Source organism: Anolis sagrei, chromosome X (genome assembly GCF_037176765.1).
Source record: "Anolis sagrei isolate rAnoSag1 chromosome X, rAnoSag1.mat, whole genome shotgun sequence".
In the NCBI taxonomy this organism is placed as follows: Eukaryota; Metazoa; Chordata; class Lepidosauria; order Squamata; family Dactyloidae; genus Anolis; species Anolis sagrei.
Window position 1 is genome coordinate 54,418,531 of NC_090034.1, and position 17,123 is coordinate 54,435,653.

Below are 17,123 nucleotides of genomic sequence, written 5' to 3' on the forward strand. Positions count from 1 at the left end.
GGTAATCTCAGCAAGCACTATGTGGAGTCCTTCATTTCTCCCTCTCTCCACTCTCCGGTATCTAGCAAAAGTAGAGGCAGTGATTGTCAAATATGGAGGTCCGTGTTGCAAAATCCTCCTGTTCTCGTGGCTGCTGTGCCATACCTGGCTACTCAGACTTCTCCCATCTTTCCCTTCCTGCTCATGCTTTTTGCAGCTACCTTACGGATGTGGACCGTATTGCCACTCCAGGGTACCTCCCCACCCAACAAGACGTCCTGCGGGTCAGAGTCCCTACAACTGGGATCATCGAGTACCCCTTTGACCTAGAGAACATTATTTTCAGGTAAGGGATTGGCCAAAGGAAGCGGGAACAGATTGCCTGACATGAATACTTTGCTTCACTTCCACTGAATGAAGAGACTTTTTGGAAACAATGGATTTGAGCAGAGGCCTGAAGGTTTGGTTCAGGGGTGGCCACTGTGGAGGCTGCACAGGCCATGAAGTCGCCTCCCAGTAGAGTTTCATTGCTGCATTTAAGAAAGTGTGATAGGTCTTTGATATCGCTGAGGTTTTGTTCCTGTGGATGCTTATGTCCCCTTTTATCCCATTCCATAGTAAAATAAATGGCAAAATAAAGGTTTGCTTTTGGGAATGTTTTAGGTGGGGAGGAGAATGCAGGTAGTTCCCAAGTGACAAACAAAATAGGTTCTGTAGGTTTGTTCTTAAGTTGAATTTGTTTGTGAATCGGAACCGGTACATTTTTAAAGTGTAACTCCAGCCAAATATATATGTTTTTTGTTTGTTTGTTTATTTATTTATTAACTGTATTTATACCCTGCCCTTCTCACCCCTTAGGGAACTCAGAGCGGTTTACATATATAGGCAGCAATTTGATGCCAATAAGAACATACATCAAATAAAATAAAACATGTACACTAAAACTATTGCTAACACATATCAAACATTGAAACCATTTATTTAAAATCATGCAGTCCGATGCCATAATTCGAGGCCATTCCAATTATCATGGTAGCAATTTGTATTCTCTTATTGCAGTGTTACTGACTGAAAGCTTGGTCCCACAACCACGTTTTTAACTTTTTCCTGAAGGCCAGGATGGAGGGGGCTAATCTGATTTCACTCGGGAGGGAGTTCCATAGCCGAGGGGCGACCACTGAGAGGGTCCTGTCCCTCGTCCCACAAACTGCACCTGCAAAGGAGCTGGGACTGAGAACGGGGCCTCCTCCTAGCTGGCTCATAGAGGGATAAATGTTCGGATAGGTAAACTGGGCCGGAACTATTTAGGGCTTTATAGGCTAAAGGCAGCAGCTTGAATTGTGCTTTGTAGCAGATGGGCAGCCAGTAGAGCTGACGCAACGGGGGGGGGGGGGGTGTGCTTCCTGTACACCACTCTGATAAGCAGTCTGGCTGCCATCCGTTGGACCACTTGAAGCTTCTGAACAGTCTTCAAAGGCAGCCTCATGTAGAGCACATTGCAGTAGTCTGTTCTCAATGTAACAATAGCATGGACCATCATGGCCAAGTCTGACTTCCCAAGGTACAGGTGTAACTGGCGTAAAAGTTTTAATTGTGCTAAAGCTCCCCTGGCCACCGCTGAAACCTGGGGTTCCAGGCTCAGCGATGAGTCCAGGATCACTCCCAAGCTGCGAACCTGTTTCTTCAGGGGGAGTGTAACCCCGTCCAGTACAAGCTGTGACCCTATACCCTATTGGGCCTTGAGACTGACTAGGAGTACCTCTGTCTTGTCTGGATTCAGTTCTGAATAGCATAGGGAAGGGTTAGCACCCCTGTGGTATTTGTGTCCCTGTTCCAAAGATTCCACCCCACTTTCTGTCCCTGTGATAATTGGATTTTGAAAAAAAATTGGCTTGTTGTGGAAATGTTTGTTTTCGTGTCAGGAGCGACTTGAGAAACTGCAAATTGCTTCTGGTGTTAGAGAATTGGCTGTCTGCAAGGACGTTTCCATTGTGGAAATAAAGCTTCTGTGGTGACATCTTTTTCCCATGATAATAACTCTTCCAGGAGTGAGTTTCCCTTCCGAGGGATAGAGTTATCTCATTTCCTGTTGTCTCAGCCTCATTTTTAACTAGGAGTCATTTGTAAATTGGACATTTCTAACTCGGAGACTGCCTGTATTTCCATGCCATGGGTACAGAATCCATGGACTATAGATAATAAAAATGGTGCCAGAGTCAGGTATAATGTAGATAGGTTTCTATACCAAGTCAATTAATAAAATCCGTTCCATATCTTTGAGCCAATTTTTTCACATTGAAATGAAGCAAGCAGGTCAGGTTGAATATTAAGTGAGCAAAACATTTTGAACTTTCAAGTGATCCTTGAAAGGTTTCTTCCAAAAGGTATCCAGGAACAACTTACCTTTCTTTTTCTTTACTACTTTCTGTCCTCCTTCCTGTGATTCCTGCTTTCAAACTGATGTAGGCAGGCAGATGCCGCTAGAATAGACTCCTATTTTTTCACAATTGACGTTTTATTGCATTCTTTATTTCAATCCCAGTTGAAACCCCAGGACCACAAGGGTGTTTTTCTATCCCCTTTGCATTATCCTCTTAATGCCCATGCGGCTCAAACCTCCAGTTAGACAGAGAATGAGGAGTGAGTGAATGGATGGGTAGCTATGTGAAAAGGGACTTCTTGGACCGGGGATTGTTGGACCGGGGATTGTTAAATAAGCGATCCCTTTATTTATAATGGGAGTTGAAATGTAACCAAATAAACACAGAATCTCATGACCTGCCTTCTCCTTCCCCCAATTCAGAATGGTGGATGTTGGAGGTCAGAGGTCAGAACGGAGGAAATGGATACACTGCTTTGAAAACGTGACTTCCATCATGTTCTTAGTAGCCCTTAGCGAATACGACCAGGTCCTGGTGGAGTCAGATAATGAGGTAAGGCACAGTTATATTTGCAGTGGGAGATGGCATGCGGAATATTACTCATTCATATTACTTAACCTGCAGCAAGTTACTCTTTGGGTAACAGATTTACATTATGATAAGGGCTGTAAATTGTCAAAGGCTTTCATGGCCGGAATCACTGGGTTGCTGTGAGTTTTCCGGGCTGTATGACCATGTTCCAGAAGCATTCTCTCCTGACGTTTCGCCCACATCTGTGGCAGGCCTCCTCAGAGGTTGTGAGGTCTGTTGGAATCTAGGCAAGTGGGGTTTATATATCTGTGGAATAATGACCAGGGTGGGAGAAAGAACTCTTGTCTGCTTGAGGCATGTATGAATGTTGCAATTGGTCACCTTGATTAGCATTGGATGTCCTTGCAGCTTCAAAGCCTGGCTGCTTCCTGTCTGGGGGGATCCTTTGTTGGGAGGTGTTAGCTGGCCCTGATTGGTTCCTCTCTGGAATTCCCCTGTTGTTTGAATGTTGCTCTTTATTTATTCTCCTGATTTTAGAGTTTTTTAACACTGGTAATCATATTTTGTTCATTTTTAAGGTTTCCTACTTTTTGTTGAAATTGTCCACATGCTTGTGGATTTCAGTGGCTTCTCTATGTAAGTCTGACATGGTAGTTGTTAGTGGTCCAGTATTTCTATGTTCTCCAATAACATGCTGTGTTCAGGTTGGTTCATCAGGTGCTCTGCTATGGCTGACTTCCCTGGTTGAATTAGTCTGCAGTGCCTTTCCTGTTCCTTGATATGTGTTTGGGTAATGCTGTGTTTGGTGGTCCCTATGTAGAGTTGTCCAGAACTGCATGGTATACGGTAGACTCCTGCAGAGGTGAGAGGATCCCTCTTGTCCTTTGCTGAATGGAGCATTTGTTGGATTTTCTTTGAGGGTCTGTAGATAGTTGTAGTTTGTGTTTCTTCATCAGCTTCCCTATGCGGTCAGTGGTTCCCTTGATGTATGGTACACAGAGAAGCCATTGAAATCCACAAGTATGTGGACAGTTTCAACAGAAAGGAGGAGACCGTGAAAATGAACAAAATCTGGCGACCAGTATTAAAAAAACCCTCTAAAATCAGGACAGTAAATAAAGAGCAACACTCAAAAAACGGGGAATTCCAGACAATAATGAATCAGGGCCAGCTAACATTAGCCAACAAAGGATTCCCTCAAGCAGCAAGCAGCAAGGCTTTGAAGCTCAAATGCCATTAAATCCTAATCAACGTGGCCAATTGCAAAATTCACACTTGCCTCCAACAGGCAAGAGTTATTTTTCCTATCCTGGACTTTCCACAGATATATAAATCCCACTTTCCAGCAGACCTCACAGCCTCTGAAGATGTCTGCCATAGATGTGGGCAAAATGTTAGGAGAGAATGCTTCTGGAACATGGCCCTGCAGCCTGGAAAACTCACAGCAATCCGGTTGCGAATTACATTGAGGTATGAAATCTCCTTTGCAACCAGATAGGAAGCCTTAGCATAGGACTTGGTTTGTGAACAGTGAAGCTGTTTTGTAAAACACGTTTGGGAGGCTTTAAAAAAAGAAATGGGTCAGGAAACCTTTTGGGACTATTTCCCCTCCAAAGTATCAAGCCTGCCCTCCCTCTCGTTTGGACTTTGGAGAGCTTCGCAGAGGGTTCCAGGCCTTCTCAGGATAAGCGTGAGTGCTGCTTTCTACCTCGAAACCACTGTTAGAAGCAGAAAATGTGTAAAGTGAATTTCACAAAGTTGGAATGGTTTTAGAGAAAAGAGAAGAGATGTTTATAGAACAGAATAGAGACACAGAGGCATGGAGCCGAGAGGGGAAAATTACAGATGGACAGAGGCGGCGAGAAAGAAAATTTGATTTCATGTATACCAGCCATGGGCAAACTTTCTAACTTGTGGGCCGCATGGCAGGCTGGAGCAGGGTGGGCAGGCCAGGAGGGGGTTCTCCCCAACCCCCCTGCCTGCTCTTTCTTCCCCTTTCTCTTCTCTTTTGGAGGAAGAAAGTGAAGGAAAGACAGGAAACATTTGGATCCCAAAAGGGTTGGCCTTGGGTCAGGATGAGATGGTGGATGGGAGAGAAAAAGTATATCCATTAGACCCTGGATTGCCTACTCCTAGAGTTGAAAGAGAGACCTTCAAAGGCCATCCAGTCCAATCCTCTGCCATGCAAGACAGCACAAAGTATTCCCAATACACAGCCTCTGTGGAAAAGCCTCCAGAGAAGGGGAGTCGACCACACTCCCAGGCAGCCTATGCCACTCTCCTGGAAGTTCTTTGTAATCTTTTCAGTCAAATCTCTTTCCATGTTATTTGAACCCATTGCTCCCTTGTTGCCATGTCTCTAGAGCAGCAGAAAATCACTTTTCTCCCTCCTTATCCTCAATGGGACACCCTTTAAAAACGTGAAACATAGTTCTCATGTTCCCTCTACCTTCTCTTCTCCCAACTAAACATCCTCCAGGAGGAAAAGAGCAAGGAAAAGCAGAAGGAAGAAAGGGATGAAGAAAAGGATGGAAGGAAAGGTGTAAAGGAATAGAAGGAGGGAGGGAGAGAAGGAAGGGATGACAAAAAAGAAGGAAGGAAGGAGAAAGAGAGGGAAGGAAAGAGGAAAGGAAGAGTGGAAGGGAAGGAAGGAGGGAGGGAGAAAGAGGAAGAGGAAGGAAGGGAAGGATGGAAAGAGGAAGGAAAGAGAAGGAAGGGTGGAAGGGAATGGAGGGGAGGTAGGAAGGAAAGTAGGGAAGGAATGAAGAAGAAAATAGAGGAAAGGAGCAAGGAAAGAGGGAAGGAAGGAGGGAGAAAGAGGGAAGGAACAAAGAGAAAGGAAGGATAAGAGAGAGAGAGGAGGGCCTGAGAAAAGAGCTCAAGGGGCTGCATCCAGCCCCCAGGCCTACTTGGCTTTGCCCATACCTGGTGTATACTCGTGTGTGTTTGCGTCAGTTTGAGACTATAAGACCCATGATCCAGAGACTGTCAAACATGGCACTTTCCTTGACACTATCTTGGCTTGTCTTGATTGGAAGACCACCCCTTAGTTACTCTGTAGAATTAAACTATTGAATTTTAATCTTCGCATTTCCTAGTCTTGATTGGGAAGTAATATGGATTAAAAATAAAAGGGGGTGCTGTACATCAAACTGGGCCACGGTGGCTCAATGGGTTAAACCGCTGAACTTGCTGACCGGAAGGTTGGTGGTTCGAATCCGTGGGATGGGGTGAGTTCCTGCTGTTACCTCCAGCTTCTGCCAACCTAACAGTGCGTAGATCAATAGGTACCACCTCAGTGGGAAGGTTAACGGCGCTCCATGCAGTCATGCCAGCCACATGGCCCAGGAGGTGTCTACGGACAGCGTAGGCTCTTCGCCTTAGAATGGAGATGAGCATCAACCCCCAGTGCCAGAGATGAAAGGAGAAGCCTTTCCCTTTATCTGTGTGTCTGTGTTCATTGTTTCTAGGCATTAAATGTTTGCCTTCGTGTCTGTATATGCTGGAATCTGCCTTGAGTGCCCTTTATAAGGTGGTAATAATAATAATAATAATAATAATAATAATAATAATAATATCATTGCCGCCTTCCCTTTCTTTCTTTCTTTTTGACAGAATCGAATGGAGGAGAGCAAAGCCCTTTTCCGGACCATCATCACTTACCCCTGGTTCCAGAACTCCTCTGTCATTCTCTTCCTGAATAAGAAGGACCTGTTGGAAGACAAGATCTTGTACTCTCACCTTGTGGATTACTTCCCAGAGTTTGATGGTAAGTAAAAACAAATTTAACGTAGCTGAGACTGGGAGAACCGTATCCGAGCGAACGGTTGTTTCAAGCTAGCCTTTCCTTCCAAAGCCAGTGTCTTCTGCATGTAACCACAGCCCCTCTCTTGTGTCTAGGCCCTCAGAGGGATGCCCAAGCTGCCCGGGAGTTCATCCTCAAGATGTTTGTGGATCTCAACCCCGACAGCGACAAAATTATCTACTCTCACTTCACATGTGCCACAGATACGGAGAACATCCGGTTTGTCTTTGCTGCCGTCAAGGACACAATCCTGCAGCTCAACTTGAAGGAATATAACCTAGTCTGACCTTGATCGGCTTGGCCATGTTTTTTTTTAGTCTTCCCTCTCCTCCTTCCCCATCTCTCCTTCCTTCCTTTCTTCCTTTTTCCTCTTCTCTGCCCTCTCCCCCCAAATCTCCTTGGGATACTTTTTTTTCGTTGTGAAGAAAGTAAGGCAAGAGAACCCCATGAATATAAAAACAAAAAATTGTACAGGAAATCTTAATTTTTAATGATGTAATGATTGCAAATTGTCTGATCTGTGAAGTGGCAAGGGGTTTTTGTTTGGGTGGGAGGGTTATGGCATATATATATTTTATATATATGGCATATCTATCACTGTTACTTTGGAGTCTCATGTCTGCCCCATGAAATAAGTGAATGTGTTTTTTTAAAGGAAACTAATTTGCTTTAAAAAAAGTTTCCAACTGCATTGGGGGATGTGTTACACTCCTCCTTTCTCTCTCTCTCTCTCTCTCTCTCTCTCTCTCTCTCTCTTTCTCATGCTTTCTTACCCCAATTCAAGATGGCTTCCTCATGTGTTGCATTGGCCCATCCTTTGCTTTCCCAATTTGGGTCCCGATGGATGCTCAGGCTTCCTGGTCCCAAAACGAGGGCTATAGAAGTACGGGGACGCTACTAGTAACCCTTCGCCATGTGCCGTATGATGCCTCTGGTGTAAATGGCTTGCGCCGGTTCGCCTTCACCCCCCTCTTTCCCACAGTTATCACTACGCATCTCTGCTTCAAGGTGCATTCACCTGTATTGGCCTCTCGGGAGAATCAAGTGCCCTCTTTTACTACGATTGCACCCACCACGCCACCTATCCATTCCTCTGTTTCTTTGTGCCATTTTTAGTCAATATAAATATAAATATAAATATATATTTTCCTTATCAATTATGAAAGTTATATTGAGACTGTGATTTTTTTTAAATTATTGTCCTATATATAAGTTTGCTACATATGCCGTACTTTTTGTTTTGTTTTGTTTTGTTCATAGACTACCAACCAAGCAATAGCTAATGCGCCTGGGGGAAGTGCCTGATTGTGCCGTTGTATTGTGTTTAGGGTGTTGTTATTGTTGTTGTTTTTAAAGGTTGTTCGCTTTAGAGAGCGCAAGGGATTTTTCCCAGTATTGCAAAGGGGGGATAATGAGTCTAAATCCTGCAGGGCGACGTTTGGCTCCAGTAGGAAGACCTGAGGTTCTAGCCCATATCTCACAAGTTCCTTTGTGTGGTTTGTGTGTGTGTGTTCTTCCATCGTTGCTCCATTGGGTTTGGTAGATACCCGCCCAAATGGGGAAATCCTTGAGGAAGGAGACCCTGTGGTGCACAGAAGGCGGCTTATGGAGGCCTCTAAAAATATGCCGATGAAGGCGTTGCAAGCGCTCCGTCTTTCACTCTTTGAAACCGTGTTGCCAAGGCTCCTGTGAATTGCAACTGCTTTGAATCCCCCACCTCTTTGAAAGGCTTTTAAAAACAAAGAACTGAAGCATTTGCACAAGTATTTAGCGCAATGTGAGCTTCTGTGAAAGGCCAAAACCAGAACTGAGATATTTGAATCAGGAATGGCTGCTGGCTTTAAAAACGGGCAAGGAAAAGGAGCTTTCCAAGATCTGTATCTGAAGTGCCAAAATGGGTTCCTGCTCTAAGCCAATGGGAGATGGTGCCAAAAATGGGTCATGTCTGGAACGCGAATGGCCATGCATGACACAGGAAAGGGGTTGTTTATTTGTATTTGTGTGTTGTTGTTGTTTTGGGTTTGTGAACAACACTAACCTGGCTTCAGAACCCCCAAGTTTCCGAGATACTGGGAAGAAGAGGGGACTGGACAGGAGAGGTTTGCGAATTGTGGGTTTTCTCTGGCCCTCGTCACAGAACACTACAAACGGAGAACACAACAAAAGGGCTGCCATGTTTCTTGAAGGGGTTCCCAGGGACACTGTTAGTAGTAGAAATCCTTCCGTGGGAAGGCAGGAGTTGGAAGTTGCGCGGGTCACTGATGTACAAATTAACCAACATTCCTCATATCTGTCTATATAGTTTTCTTTGCATGAATGTTCAAAGGGTGGCAGGAAGGAGGGTCAGGGGGCTGTGTCCTTGCCAAATGGTGCAGAAGAAGGCCTGTTTTCATGTGCCATGAGTATCTTTTTATGAAACCAATCTTCTCCCTCCTCTTCCATGCTTTGTATGCTTTGCAGTGACGGGATTCGAGAGCCATACGTTAGATCGGGCCACTCGGTATGACCCTATGTCTTACGCACCCTTGTTTTTGTACAGCAGGCTTGTAGTCCTGGAAAGAGGGGCCATTGGTTTGAGGGAGGAGAGCGGCACATTTGTGGAAATGACGCGCTATCTTTCTTGCAAGCCCAGGTTTCATAGAAGTGATATCCCTTCTTTCAAATCCAGGTGTGGAAATGACACGCTTCCTTCCTTGTAGATGCAGGTTTTGTGGAAATTATGCACTTCCTTTCTTGCAAACCCAGATTTCCTGGAAATGACGCACTTTATTTCCTGCAAACCTGAGTTTTGTGGAGATGATGCGCTTTCTTTCTGGCAAACCTTGGTTTGTGGAAATGATGTGCCTTTCTTGCAAACCCAGATTTCCTGGAAACAATGCACTTCCTTTCCTTCAAACCTGGGTTTCATGGAAATGACTGCTTTCTTTCTTGAACACCCAGATTTCATGGAAATGATGTGCTTTCTTTCTTCCAAACCTGGGTTTCATAGAAATGATGCATTTGCTTGCTTGCTTCCAAACCCGGCTTACATGGAAATGACATGCTTCCTTTCCTGCAAACTCAGGTTTTCTAGAAAAGATGCGCTTTCTTTCTTCCAAACCTGTGTTGCATGGAAATTACACGCTTCCTTGCTTTCTTCCAAACCCGGGTTTCCTGGACATGACATGCTTCCTTTCCTTCAAACTCAGATTTCCTAGAGATGATGCGCTTTCTTTCTTCCAAACCTGGGTTGCACGGAAATGACATGCTTCCTTGCTTTCTTCCAAACCCGGATTTCTTGGAAATGACATGCTTCCATTCCTGCAAACTCAGGTTTCCTAGAGATGATGCGCTTTCTTTCTTCCAAACCTGGGTTGCATGGAAATGGCACGCTTCCTTGCTTTCTTCCAAACCCGGGTTTCCTGGACATGACATGCTTCCTTTCCTTCAAACTCAGATTTCCTAGAGATGATGTGCTTTCTTTCTTCCAAACCTGGGTTGCATGGAAATGACATGCTTCCTTGCTTTCTTCCAAACCCGGATTTCTTGGAAATGACATGCTTCCATTCCTGCAAACTCAGGTTTCCTAGAGATGATGCGCTTTCTTTCTTCCAAACCTGGGTTGCATGGAAATGGCACGCTTCCTTGCTTTCTTCCAAACCTGGGTTTCCTGGAAATGACATGCTTCCATTCCTGCAAGCCCAGGTTTTGTGGAAATGACGCACTTCCTTCCAAACTCGGATTGCATCGAAATGTCATCCTTGCTTGATTTCTTCCAAACCTTACCTTCCTTACTTGCAAACCTGGGTTTCATGGAAATGACATACTTGCTTGCTTTCTTCCAAACCCAGTTTTTCTGAAAATGACACGCTTCCTTTCCTTTTGTGGAAATGATGCATTTTCTTTCTTCCAAACCTGGGTTGCATGGAAATGACACGCTTGCTTGCTTTCTTCCAAACCTGGGTTTCCTGGAAATAACACGCTTCCTTTCCTGCAAACCTGGGTTTCCTGGAAACGATGCGCTTTTTTTCTTTCAAACCCAGGTGTTGTGGAAATGACGCTTCTTGCAGACCTGCCATGCCCTTGCAGACCTGTCTTCCGCAGGCCAGGTTTTATGTGCCAAACTCACCCGGCCATTTTTCCTTTCCTTCTCCTCCCCACTTGTCTTGATGGGAGCCGCTCAGAGATTTCGTGAATCTTGGTTTTGAGCTTTTTCGGGAATCTCTGTTTTGAGCTTGAAAGGGGAGGCGAAGGAGCAGCCTGATCGAGCTCTGTTCCTGTTGCACTTTATATATTTACGTGTGTGTGTGTGTGTGTGTGTATGAGAGCGTACAACTTGCTCTCATGTCATCTTAATCGTGTGTAGGAAGGGGGAGTTGTAAAACACATCATTCCATTTCCTTCTAGATATGATTGACCCTAATCCCCTCTTCTTATTTTTTTCCCCCTCAGGTCCAGTCTTCCTTTTTCCATTTGTCAGTTGCCTTCAGTTGTGCCCCCCCCCCCCCCCGAACATGTTTTATAACTACTTCAAAATGTCCTCCCACCCCCGGCTTTATTTGGTTCATGCCATTCATTGTATTGTGCTTCCCTCAAAACAAACAAACAAACAACAATGAAGGTGGTTTGAGTCCCTTGGGAGTCCAAAGTCTGTTCTTTCCGTACTCCGTATGTGTGTGTGTGTGTGTGTGTGATATTTCTTTTTTTTTTTTTTTTTTAAAAAAGCGTTATCTGGTTTGTGCCAATGTCCCATTTCTTTTTTCTTTAATACCAGAGACTCTTTTTACAAGTTACCAGTGTGGTGGAAAAAAATTATTTGGTTATATACTTGTATATTATAATAAAAGATGCAGATGTTGTGGGGGGTGGGTTAAGGAGGGGGGAAAGACGAGAAGAAATGTTTAAACGTTATCCTATTTAAAAGAGAGAACACACAACATGACTATATAAACACTGTCTTTTTTAAAAAAAACGAAAACTCTTTTTGTCATTTTGAAATTGCATGTGGTGTTTTAATGTATCGGGGCGGGGTGGGGAAACAGGGAGGGGATTTGGAATTACGTGGCCTGGGATGGATTATTATTATTACTACTATTATTACTATTATTATTATTACTGTTATTATTATTTGGCCCATGTTCTTGTCTCTCTTTTTAGTCTGTGAGGCAGAAATGGGGGGGAGGGGTTCTCAGAACAACTCGCGTTCTCTCGTCGTCTGGGTGCTAACCCTCAATGTTTAGAAATACCTGATGGAAGAAAACAAACAAACAACAAAATTGATTTTCATATCTTTCTCCTGAAATAAATTGTTTGAAATTGGAATAAAATTCATTCCTTTAAAAAGAACGGTCTGGTTTGAGTTTTTCTTTTCCTGCTTCATGCATGGCCTACTATTTGTTTGAAGATTTTTCTGATGTCTTAGATTATACTACGTACAGTAGTCTGACAAAGGTAAAGGTTTTGCCCTGATGTTAAGTCCAGTCATGTCTGACTCTGGGGGTTGTTGCTCATCTCAATTTCTAAGCCGAAGAGCTGGTGTTGTCTGTAGACGCCTCCAAGGTCATGTGGCCAGCATAACTGCATAGAGTGCCGTTACCTTCCTGCCAGAGCAGATCTTCTCACATTTGCATGTTTTCGAACTGATAGGTTGGCAGAAGCTAGGGCTGACAGCGGGAGCTCACACTGCTCCCTGGGTTCGAACCTGTGACCTTTTGGTCAACTAGTATAGTGTCTAGATCCAGGGAAGTCATGCTACCCCTCTATTCTGCCTTGGTTAGACCACACCTGGAATATTGTGTCCAATTCTGGGCACCATGATGGACGACTGATATTGACAAGTTGGAATGTGTCCAGAGGAGGGCGACTAAAATGATCAGGGGTCTGGAGAACAAGCCCTATGAGGAGCAGCTCAAAGAGCTGGGCATGTTTAACCTGAAGAAGAGAAGGCTGAGAGGAGACATGATAGCCATGTATAAGTATGTGAGAGGAAGTCATAGGGAGGAGGGAGCAAGCTTGTTTTCTGCTGCCCTGGAGACTAGGATGCAGAACAGTGGCTTCAAACTACAAGAAAGGAGATTCCATCTGGACATTAGGAAGAACTTCCTGACTGAGAGCCGTTCAGCAGTGGAACTCTCTGCCCCGGAGTGTGGTGGAGGCTCTTTCTTTGGAAGCTTTTAAACAGGCTGGATGGCCATCTGTCAGGAGTGATTTGAATGCAATATTCCTGTTTCTTGGCAGGGGGTTGGACTGGATGGCCCATGAGGTCTCTTCCAACTCTATGATTCTATGATTTTATGATTCTATATCAAGTGGTGCCATACCAGCTAAACAGTATAATTTCTCCAGTGGTGTAGGGCGTAGACATCCTGTGATAATGCGGCATGTCTCATTAACAGCCACATCCACTGTTTTTATGTGGTGAGACGCATTCCACACTGAGCATGTGTACTCAGCAGCAGAGTAGCAAATCGCAAGGGCAGATGTCTTCACTGTGTCTGGTTGTGATCCCCAGGTTGTGCCAGTCAGCTTTCGTACGATATCGTTTCTAACACCCACTTTTTGCTTGATATTCAAGCAGTGCTTTTTATAAGTCAGAGCACCGTCCAGAGTGACTGCCAGGTATGTTAGTGTGCTGCAATGTTTCAGTGGAATTCCTTCCCAGGTAGTCCTCAGAACTCGAGATGCTTGTCTCTTCTTAAGATGGAAAGCACACGTCTGTGTTTTAAATGGATTGAGAATCAGCTGGTTTTCCCTGTATCACAAAGTGCCAGGAAAGAGACAAACCATTTGATCCTCAAGTATTAATATTTGAAGTTTTAATCCTGTTTGAAGGCCTGTTTGAAAAGCATTGAAGTGTGGGGCTAGTTTTCATTTCTCTTGGGAGGATGTTTCAGACCTGGGGGGGCCACCATTGAGAAGGCCATTTCTCTTGTCCCCACTAATTATGCTTGAGACAGTGGTGGGACTGAGTGGAGGGCCTCCCCGGTCGCTCTTAGAGCCGGTGCTGGTTCATAGCAGGATAGGCGATCACTAAGATAGGATGGACCTGAGCCGTATACGGCTTTGCAGGTAATGACCTGCACTTTGAATTGGTCACGGAAACTTGTTGGCAGCCAGTGGAGCTGCTTTAATAGGGGTGTAGTATGCTTCCTATAGCTAACCCCAGTTAGCAATATGACTGCCAACCTTTGCACTAACTGCAATTTCTGAGCCGTCTTCAAAGGCATCCCCAAGTAGAGTGCGTTGCAGTAATCCATTCTAGATGTAACTACTGTGGCCAAGTCAGGCTTCTTGAGGTACAGTCACAGCTGGTGCACAATCTTTTAATTGTGCAAAAGCCCTCCTGGCTACCGCCAATACCTAAGCTTCAAGCATCAGCTCTGAATCCAGGAGGACCCCCAGACTGCGTTCCTCAGGGGGGAACCTGTTGAGCACAGGTTGTCACCCTATGCTCTGATCGGCCCCACGACTGACCAGGAGGACCTCTGTCTTGTCTAGATTGAGTCTCAACTTATTAGTCCTCATCCAGTCCATCACAGCTGCCAGGCACCAAGATCTAGGGGGCTTCCTTGGATCGAGGTGAAAAAGAATAGTAGAATTGTGTGTCATCTGTGTAGAGGTGGCATCCAACTCCAAAACTCCAGATGACCTTACCCAGCAGTTTCATGTAGATGTTGAAGAGCATGGGAAAAAGTATAGAACCTTGTGGGGCCCTACAGGTCAATGGCCAAGGATCCGACGTGTCTCCCAGCATCACCAACTGGGTTCAGTCCTCCAGGAAGGAGTGATGCCACTGCAGAGCAGTCCCCCCACAACCCATTCTGGAGAACCAACCCAGAAGGAGACCATGGTCGATGGTGTCAAAAGCCACTGAGATGTCCAAAAGAACCAACAAGGACACACTCCTCCTGTCTAATTCTCTGCGGAGGTCATCCACCAAAGCAACCAAAGCAGCCTCCGTTCCATGACCAGGACTAAAACCAGACTGTGATGGATGAAGATAATCGGTTTCATTCAAGAATCCTTGGAGCTGCTGTAAGTGCAGGAAACTAGTTGCCACTTCAGACCAGCCACTAGATGTCACTCGAGAACGCGAAACGTTCAGATTTCTCTGAGATCAACCTAATTTGTCTCCCAAGTTGGCAGCAAATTGTAGTTCATCTCAAGGATAGAGTGACTAGATTGGGACTTGAGGCAACCTACTTAAAGAACGATGAGAGATTGGGACAGTGATCAGCTTTCACTCTGGCCTACATTGTAGGGTTGTTGTAAGGACAATTGGAGAGCCATGGAGCTTGCTGGTAGTATAGAAAGAAACAATGCTCCAACAAATGATGAGAAACCCAGTGTAACTGACTGGGATCAATGGGAGCACACCCTGCAACACTCGACAGATGAGGACAAGAGCCTGGTCAAGGTCATTGATGAGGAAGAAGAAGCCAAGGAGGCTGCGGCAGTTTGCTTTCCCCCAAGTTGACTGAGAAGATGGGATTCCTTCCTCTTTTCTTAATTGCAGATGATTGGGATCGCTCTGGCCACATTATTTTTTATTTATCTATTTCAAACATTTGTACCCCACCCTTCTCAACCCCCTGGGGGGGACTCAGGGCGGCTTCCAGTTGGCAGCCATTCAATGCCTCTATATATACATAACTAGTGGTCCCCTGCCCCGCGTTGCTGTGGCCCAGTCTGGTGATCTGGAAGATAAAGTAATGAGAAAGTGTTGGTTTCTAATATATGTAATGTCTTTATGCTTGTGGGTAAACAGTATTTCTTGTGTTTCTTTGCCAGTGTTGATGTGGAGATTGTCTGGTTTGCCTACTTTGGAACATGCAACATATCATTGTTCTTCTTTAGGGGTCCCGTTCAAATCTTTGATACTGCATCTGTCATATACATATATGTGTTTGTGTGAATGGCTGGATGGCCCTTTGTCAGGAGGGCTTTGATTATGTTTTCTTGCCCTGGTGAAGGGAGTTGGACTGGATGGCCTTAAGGCAGCATTTCTCAACTTGGGAAGTCATGGGGGTTCTGTGTGGGAAGTTTGCCCCAATTTTGTCATTTGTGGGGTTCAGAATGCTCCTTGATTGTAGATGAACTATAAATCCCAGTAACTACAACTCCCAAATGTCAAGGTCTATTTCCCCCAAACTCCATCTGTGTTTATATTTGGGCATATTGAGTATTTGTGCCAAGTTTGGTCCAGATCCATCATTGTTTGAGCCCACAGTGCTCTCTAGATGTAGGTGAACTACAATTCCAAAACTCAAGGTCAATGCCCACCAAACCCTTTTAGTGTTTTCTCTTGCTCATGGGAGTCCTGTGTGCCAAGTTTGGTTCAATTCCATCATTGGTGGAATTCAGAATGCTCTTTGATTGTAAGTGAACTATAAATCCCAGCAACTACAACTCCCAAATGACAAAATCATAATTTTTTGAGTGATGGTCACTCCTTGTGTTGTGAGACGTTTTGTTGCCAGTGATTTCGTTCATTAGTTCTTTTGTTTTTAAGGTACTCATTATGCACAGAGCATTTTTATATATAGATAAAATATATAACAACCAATAATTATAAATAGTTAAAACCATTAAGACAATACAATTAAAATCTACTAAGAATTTCCAGTTTGGTGGCTGTTATCTAGCCGAATTCTAGGGCTGATTGAGGGCAAATATGCTAGACAGTGAGGCCCAAAGATGGTGTTACTAGAATCATTGTTTCCAAAGGAAGTAACAGAGCAGTGTTTTTCAACCTTCCTAATGCTGTGACCCCCTTAATCGAGTTCGTCATGTTGTGGTGACCCCCAACCATAAAATTATTTTCATTGCTACTTTATAACTGAAACTTTGCTACTGTTATGAATTGTAATGTAAATGGCCAATATCCGGGATGTATTTTCATCCGCTGGATCAAATTTGGCACAAATACCCGATATGCCCAAATTTGAATACTGGTGGTGTTGGGAGGATTGATTTTGTCATTTGGGAGTTGTAGTTGTTGGGATTTACAGTTCACCTCCAATCAAAGAGCATTCTGAACTCCACAATGGAATCGAATCAAACGTGGCACATAAAACTCCCCTGACCAACAGAAAATACTGGATGGGTTTGGAAGGCATTGACCTTGAGTTTGGGAGTTGTAGTTCACCTACATCCAGAGAGCACTGTGGATTCAAGCAATGATGGATCTGAACCAAATTTGGTACGAATACTCAATATGGCCAAATGTGAACACTGGTGCAGTTTGGGGAAAATAGAGTAGACATTTGGGAATTGTAGTTGCTAGGATTTATAGTTCACCTACAGTCAAAGAGCATTCTGAACCCCACCAACAATAGAATTGGGCCAAATTTCCCACACAGAATCCCTATGACCAGCAAAAAAATACTGTGTTTTCTGATGGCCTTTGGCGACCCCTCTGACACCCTCTCATGATCCCTCTAGGGGTC

At 44.5% G+C, this 17,123-nt stretch overlaps 1 protein-coding gene across 1 annotated transcript in view; it reads left to right on the forward strand.

The window, feature by feature from the left end:
* Positions 1–12,021, forward strand: part of GNA11 (G protein subunit alpha 11) — a 28,993-nt gene extending 16,972 nt beyond the window's left edge. The window contains exons 4-7 of the mRNA XM_060784999.2: positions 197–325; positions 2,783–2,912; positions 6,507–6,660; positions 6,792–12,021. Of these exons, the coding sequence (XP_060640982.2) occupies positions 197–325; positions 2,783–2,912; positions 6,507–6,660; positions 6,792–6,982 (604 nt within the window). The 3' untranslated portion in view covers positions 6,983–12,021. The remainder of the gene's footprint in view (positions 1–196; positions 326–2,782; positions 2,913–6,506; positions 6,661–6,791) is intronic.
* The last annotated feature ends 5,102 nt before the right edge of the window (positions 12,022–17,123 follow it).